The 8,092-nt window shown below is 43.5% G+C and overlaps 1 protein-coding gene across 1 annotated transcript; it reads right to left on the bottom strand.

Annotated features, from left to right (window-relative positions):
- Positions 1-654: 654 nt before the first annotated feature.
- Jra (Jun-related antigen) lies at positions 655-8,090 on the bottom strand. Its single transcript, XM_012365955.2, has one exon. The coding sequence runs from the start codon at positions 7,275-7,277 to the stop codon at positions 6,453-6,455; it is 825 nt and encodes a 274-aa protein (XP_012221378.1). The 5' UTR covers positions 7,278-8,090; the 3' UTR covers positions 655-6,452.
- Between the last annotated feature and the right edge of the window lie 2 nt (positions 8,091-8,092).

Raw genomic sequence — 8,092 nt, 5'->3', positions numbered from 1 at the left:
AAGACTATACTCATGTACATACATTTCCATCAGTGAATGACCACTGAATCTATATGTATATACCTGTTTCATAAAGTTACGTAATATTACATAACAGTACATAATAGTTTTTCTTCAATATAAAAACACAGTGTTGTGTATGATCGTTAGTTTTTATATTATATAATTAAATTAAAGAGATTCTTTTCTAGCGATGTTTTTGTTTCAATATAAAACGTTGCTCTTAAGGAAAATAAAACCCAAATTAGCGTTCGTTAAAAAGAGATTCTCGGAATGAAAGGTCGTCCCAATAACTAGAGCACTTTTAAAACCGTGCTCGCCGATTTTAATTTGTACCGAGAACTTTCCCAATTGAGCCAATTAGCCAATTGCAATAATTAACACGGACAGAGGGGAGGGAGTACAGTCTCTTTACATTGGAATTTAGCTTCATTATCCTTCGCTCTTCGGTCTCTGCTTTTAGTCTCCAGAAACGGAAATGTAGCAGTTTATCTTCGCAAATACGATATTCGCAAGTATCGTTATAAGCGCGTTCGAGGATTAAAATGTTTGCAAGTCACGTGGAAGAGTAATTATGACTTAACCATTAAATACTAAATTAAATACTAAAAGAAAAAATATATCAGGGACAGGAAAAGAAGCCACGCAACCTGATTACATTTAATATATTGAAATTTTATTTCGTCGTTCATTCAAAAATAAAATTATTCGTAAAAAAAGATTTCTTCGCTCTGTCGGTAGACAATATATAACATATATATATGTGTATATATATATAATATTATTACATTTTATAATAGCAATATTTATATACTCTCATGTTTAATGTTATACGTAAATCTATTGCGCGCGCGTGTATGAGTGTATGTGTGTATTTCTTCTATCTCTCTTTCACGGGCGTCGTTAACCACCGCACAACACCCCGCCACGCGATATTATACTCTAATGGGGGTTTTTTCGCTTACTGACTAAATCACATGTGGTTTTTATTACTTTCATTGCATTTTGCGCCACCGCTCTCCTCGCCCGCCTTAACGCCCTGAAAAAAGGCGCATGCCCTTGAAAAGTGTCGCTCGCACGATTAACTCGGGGAAAAAAAAGGCACGCCGTGCATATGAACGTCTGGTTCGTACTCGTGAGCCTGTTTCCGTACTTATTTAACGGCACATTTAGATAAAACTCTGTCAGCTATATATTTAACGCTAAATGCGCGACAAAAATACGGACGAAGAATTCCCTTTGATTTTAGCCCTTTGCGATCCCATATCGAGAAACGTGTACATATTTTACATTTGTTCAAATTTTCAACTGCAAACGTTGAAAACAATTTCATCTCTAAAATAGAATATTTTTATGTTTGTCGAATCGAATCACAAAGGGTTAAATTGCAGATGGGCGAGGTAGAGGCACACGCGCTTCTGCCTCGCCCTCGTTCAAAATTTTGCCCGAACAGCTCGAGCACGAGTCGAGATTCTGCGATCGAGAGTACGAAGCGACGATTGGGTGTCATCGCGACGAATAAATACAGTGTGAATTCAAGCGAGAGGAAACAGCGCGTATTTAATCCACCGTTACTCGTCACTAATTTATGTATGTAAGTTTTCACAATAATCATTTATAATAATCCAATGATCCAATATTTGTTTGCACCAGTTCAAAATAAATCTCAAAATTGATAAATTATAATAATCAAATTATCGAATCATAAAATCATTATTATAAAAATTATTTTTATCCGTGAAATCTGTTGAAAACATTTGCTTAATCTATTTTTCCCGCATAATACTATCATCATGATCGTTGCGAGCATCGGAGGATTAATCTTAAGAAATAAATACATCTTAACATTCTTGTGTTACGGGTCAATGTTAAAAAAAAAAAAGTATGAAGAGAGAGAAAACGAGGTCAATAGTAATCGCAAGAATTAAGCAAGCGCGCAGTTTCGCACAGATTTTTTTCAGTGTCCTGCTCCTCTTTCTTCTCGAATCGATAAAATATGCGTTTGAAAATGTAAAAGATCGATCGCAAATTTCGTCGTCAAGAGGGTTGATTCGTCTATCGCTTAATTAATTTGATTGAAGCTCCATTGTCGCGTCTAAAAATTGTCTCGCGTAATATGAAAAACGAAAAATCGAGCATCAGAAAAAAGATTTTTATTCATTTGGAATTGACGCTCGTTTTTATGGTCGTTTATCCTAAAATAGCAATTGCTCGACAATATTCTCAGCGGAATATATTTCCTCCCAATATATCGAAGACAAGAGTCTTAAATCGCGAATAAATCGATAGGTGTGGTCCGCCGTTCGCTCACGCCATGCACACCCGCTAGATTTCGCGACGGCGTTACGCAACGTCCGCACGAAGAAAAATACGTGTGTTTTGTCGAGCGACAAAATCGTGAAAGATTTACATAATTTTTTTACTTTAACCAAATGTCAATTTTATTTCCTCGTATGATTTTAAAATATCTTGTAAAAAATTACAACAAAATATATTTATACAATACATATTCTTTCTATAAATATCATCTCTTTGTCATCAACTTGTTTGTTTTTTTTTTTATAACAATCGTTTCCTTGAGAATTTTACACGTTGACGATTCGCCCGAGAAACTCGGAATTCTCAGGCGAAATTACGGGGACGAGGACATTATTTGCGAAGAATTGCACAACGGCACGGCTGATACAGCGCGATAAATCGTGATTTTTCTCCGTATAAGTTTGTATTTTTCTTCGTGATCGCGCGCAATCCGTCTCATATATCCGCCGCTTACAAGATAATGCGCAAAACGGAGGTAACATTATTTTGTCTTATTGCTCGCTTCCCTCTACAAGGTATTCCACTTTTAATCTTTCCGTTCGATACACATATCTGTGATCTAAAATTCTTTCGAATATAGAATATGCGTTGCGAAAAAAAAGAACTACATTAATAAAGTTTGCTTAAAAAGTCTTACGTTACAAATAACTCTACACGGAATCGAACGGAGAGATTAAGCTGGACATCCGGGGCGGGGAGTTTATTTATTGCCGATATCGAGCTGTCGCGATAACGATAGCTTGCGTGCAGCGAGCATTCTCGGATTAAGCCTACGATCCTCGTATTAAAATATATCATACGGCCGCGTATGTTACAAATGTATAAAGATACAATAGCGAATGTCGGTATACTTGCGTCTTAAGAAAAATGTATATTCGAGCAGTGTGGACGTTTCCAGTGTGGCGGCCAATGCCGCGTAGAACCTACGTCGGGCCACGCGTACCCGTCGCGACGTCTGTCGACGCCGCGCGGCTCGTGTAACACGCGGTGAACGCGGTTGCGGCGACCACCATATGTATAATATACGTGTATTTCGGACCCGTGAGTATCCTGTGTGTATGTATGTGTGTGGTGTGTATGCGACTGCGCGCATACATATTGCGCGCAAATTACAAGGGCATACTGGACAAGACTAGATGCACATATGACGAAATTGTGTTCTACGCGGTAGAACCAAGGAGAACGTGACTACTCCGCTGATCGTCTCCGGCTTAAGAGCTAAGGGAAAGATTCGGGGTTTCCCGGAGAGTCGCGCAAACGGATGCGGTATACCAATCACGGTGATATGGACAAACTGTGCATTTTATTTGAGAAAAGAAACAGTATTAACGTGCTCTGAATTTAAACATAATGAAATATAATTTAATTTTATATATTTTAATATAATTAAATATAATTACACGCAACTATATTAAAACTTGTATTAACATTTGCAATTCTAGTAGATAGAAAGTTTATCGATCGTTTGTCGAATTTTACTGGATGATAAAAACTGCAAAATTTTCACAGATTATATGATTGTTGCATTGCAATTAATATATTTGCGTATGAAGAAAAAGATGGTTCATGTTGAATAAAATAATTTGATTAATTAAAACTAAAGCGAGAAAAATATGAATGCAGAGTGCAAAAATTTTTTAAATCTTGTCGTGACATATATGATCGATCGATCATATAATTATGTGTGACTACTTTTGCCATTACTCTTTTTAAATATGTTGATAATTATGCACAATCAGATTAATTAGCACAGACTGTCCTTCGCCACGAACGTATACCGCGCCCATCCTTTTCGCCCCGGGATGACGATCCTTCGACAAGTTCAACGCGAGCGACTGCTCCCCGAACACTATTCTATTTGTACAGCCTTAATAGCGCTAGTTCTTTCAAAAGCAGGGTTAAAACGAGGCCACTTCGATACATGCAATCAACGCGTTGCTGTCGAAACGACGGAACGAGGCACGTCGGAGAAATATCGATGGATCAATGCGCTAGGTTGTAGTCATAGTGAACGCGTCTTCTGCCGACACTTTTTAAACACACGATAAATATTATCGTTATTCGGATAATCTTTCAATCAATTGATAGACAAAACATAGATAAGATAAAACAATTATTCTTTTATATACTTTTACAATCATAACAATCTAAAAATTTTTTAAATATACAAGTTTGCCGTAAAATTATAAATTGGAAACGTCATTTTTTTTTTCGCTATCCTCAATTAAAAGAATATTTTTATAGTTTTTTCAAAAACTTGGCTTTCTTCAACAGAAAGAAATATATATTTTCATAAAAATTCAATATTAAACAAACTCAATAAATTAAACACATTTTTTGGAAGGAACGCTTAATAGTCATCATCGATCGATTCTATCGTCCAACACAGAAAACGCGTTATTGCAGACTGTCCTGTTTTTTTTTTTTGCGCGGCTATATTACAGCACCGTACTCCTTAGAATTAATTTGTCAATTCGTATGCACCAAAGTCTAGAAAGTTTCCAAAACTAGCGGAATGCTCGAGTCTCTCGACGCTCACGAAATTGCATTCGGGATACAAGGCAAACGTGATCTCCCGGTTTGATTGCGCTTATCACAAGTAGTCCGTCGCGCGGCTGTCGGCATAAAATCGCGCCAGAAAAGGTGATCCCTCTTTTTCTTTATTGATCCACAAGACACACATTTTTGTCTGCGTTCGAAGGACACATTATCTTCCGTTTTCTCAAAAGGAGATAACAAGACCCGATCAGGGCCGTCAATACTCGACAAATGTACAAATACTCGCGACTTGCCCGAGGCGTTCGCTTTGACAAAATGCCGAAAATGGAGAGTGCAAGAAAATTATTATTTCGCGCGTATTCAGCAACGATGGCTGATCTCCGAAAGGAAACGTTCTTGACTCGCGTCATTCGCAAAGCGAATGCCTCTTGCTGAAATGTACAGCAAAATCGATACGAGATCGCAAGTCCGCGATAAACAACAGAGACGGCGTTTGCCGTTCAGCGTCAAGAAAGAAAGGAGTTGCTTTACAAAAGTCAAGTCTACAAATTGTACAATTTTACAAATCGTCAGATTTTACAATGACCGAAATCGGGATGTCGATTTCGTTCGAAAAATACAAAGGGGCGTTCGAGGGTCGTGAAAGCGGGATTACGAGCCGCTCAACGACGATCGCTTCTTCTTACCGATAGCGACGGTAAGAAGAAGAGCAAGAAAAGCTTCAGCCTCCGGTAGATCCGAATCACCCGTCGGCTGTCTCGCGTTCTCCAGAATGGCCGCCGCGGTACTTTCCCCCCTCTCGCGCTACCGCTCCCTCTTTCTCTCTCTTTCTCTTTCACACACGCATACATTCTCTCTCATTCTCTCTCTTTCTCTCTCTCTCGCTCTCTCACGCATACGACGCACGCACTCGCCCGTCGCCGAGCGTGGCCGTGCGTGTAAAGTCCCTCGCATGCGCGCAACACGCAAACGCGCACGCCCGCCACTCTCCCAAACGCATCCTTACGTTTCACGTCTATACGAAGGCACTCCTTCCTCCTTCTCCGCCGCGACTACCACCTCCTTTTCCCTCCCGCTGCGTCTGCTTGCTTGCTCGCCTGCTCGCTCGCCTGCTCGCTCGCCTGCTCGCTGCTCTTTACTGTCGCCTTTGCCCAGACATGTCATAAAAGAACCGAGAAAAAAACCGTTGGACGATTGATTTAATCCTGTTCTTCGTTCTCAAGGTTCTTTCCTTCACAGGGTTTTCCCGGTATGGCGATGGTGGGCACACTTAATCTCCCGACGATAATGCTTCTTTCCGATTAGTTTTTGTAGAGATATTTGGTTCCGGTTTGGTATGCGTAGAGAAAGAATCCTCTCGTAGATATCGTTAAAGTTTAGGCAGGTAGAAAAAGAAAACGTTTCTAAACATTTTCGCGATATCCTTGAAAAACAATAAGTCCACGTAAGTCGTACAAACAAAGATCTTGCCCGAAAAGTTGCGAACGACATGGAGCGACGGGTCCGCAATCGTTGATGAAAGTTCAGTGTTTCTTCGTGGAAATTTATGCAAAGAGGCAAGAAGACGATGAGCACGTTATCAGGAACCTCAGCAAGAGGGCCAGAGGAGGGGGAGGGGGCGGAATCCGAGAGCTTCAGAAGTGGCCGCTGACGGTCACGATTTGGCAGCCGGCTTGCATGTGATCCAACACCTGCTCCTTCAGCCGGCACACGTGCTCCTTGAGCTTGTTCAGGATGCCGCTCAGCTCGGTGTTCTCGCCCTTGAGCAGCTTGACCTTGTCCTCGAGCCTGGAGATGCGCTCGAGCTTGCGCCGTCGGCACTTGGAGGCGGCCACGCGGTTTCTCTGCCGCTTCCTCTCCAGCTTGATCTTCTCTTGGTTCTCCATGTCGATCGGCGACATCGGCGGCGTGTTCGACACGCTCGGCACCGTCTGCGGCTCGTCCTTCACCTGCACCATAGCGCCCGGATTGCTCAGGGTGGATTCTGTCGTACTCTGCGCACTGCCGGGCGGCTCCAGGGTAGTGTAGGTCGCGCCGTGAATGCTGCCGGGTTCCTGCGAGCTGTCGGAGTGGTGCAGCTCGTTGAGCGCGTCGACGAAACCGCGCGCGTACAGTTCCTGCGCCTCGGTAACAACCCTCGGGAACAGGATCTGGTTCGTGGGGGTGGGTATGTTGTTCAAGGTGTCTTGCTGCGCCATAATCAATTTCTCCAGCTCCGGGGAGCCGAGCTTCAGCATGTTGAGATCCGGCGAGGTCAGAATCGGCGTGACGTTGTTGAGCGTCGGCGGTAGCGGGCCGAGCCGCGGCCTTTTCGCCTGCGGACCCTGTCGCTGGCAACCGTTCAAGTCGAGCGTGAGATTCCGCTTCAACTGGCCCATGCTGTTCTCGCGACCGTTCATCGCGCCGTAGATGCTCGCGTCCTCGTAGAACGTCTGCTCCATCGTCAGGCTGCGCACCATCGATGCCGTCGGACTGATTAACTGCCTTTCGATGGAATACCGAGGGTCTCTCCCTCGTGTACCGATCGGACTCGGTCCGTTTCTCGCCTCCGGACGGGAAAGCGGTCCCCCCCGCACTAGTTGCGACCGCTCGCCTGTCGAACCCGAACAGCGAAACGTGGAACGAGATTCCGGAGTTTTCACGTTCAACGCCAAGAATTCTAACGTCGGATTGTGTGCGCGTTATTATAATTGCGCGTGAATTATAATACGAGACGACGTTTTCCTTCTTCTTTTCGTTTCTTTTCCTCCGCTTCGCTTCTCTTGTACTCTCCCTCTCTCTCTCTCTCTCTCTCTCTCTCTTTCCTTCTCTGCTACGTCACGCGCAAACACTTCGCTCCGCGCTACGGCGATTACATAACCGCGCGCGGCTACACGCAAAAAAATTCACCAGCGGCGACTGTTTCTTCGTGTGCGACGCACGTCGCCCCTGTCCGCCGATTCTTCCTCACAAATACACTCGGTATGTTGCGCTAAAGCCGCTGACGACACTGTGTACTCGCGATATCCGCCGCTCGGCCACGTTCAACGCAAAAGACACGTCGCTACGACGTTTAATGCATCGGCGCTGCTCCGACACCGCAATTGCGGAACCGATACGCGACGAGCACGAGCCGCCTGCTTCGACTGTCAACACAACAATGACTCACGACGTGACGGACCGCGTTGCGCGTGTGCCGTCTATCTATCTCTCTCTTTCTGTTACGAAGCACAGCGAGTTCGCGAGTGAGCGAACGCGGATTACCCGTGCGCCACGATGGCCCGACAACTTGTGA

This window comes from Linepithema humile, chromosome 2, assembly GCF_040581485.1.
Source record: "Linepithema humile isolate Giens D197 chromosome 2, Lhum_UNIL_v1.0, whole genome shotgun sequence".
Classification (NCBI taxonomy): Eukaryota; Metazoa; Arthropoda; class Insecta; order Hymenoptera; family Formicidae; genus Linepithema; species Linepithema humile.
This window is presented reverse-complemented; position numbering and strand designations above follow the sequence as displayed.

Coding starts and splice junctions, on each gene's coding strand:
- Jra (XM_012365955.2), bottom strand. CDS start 7,277: ATGGTGCGCAGCCTGACGATGGAGCAGACGTTCTACGAGGACGCGAGC.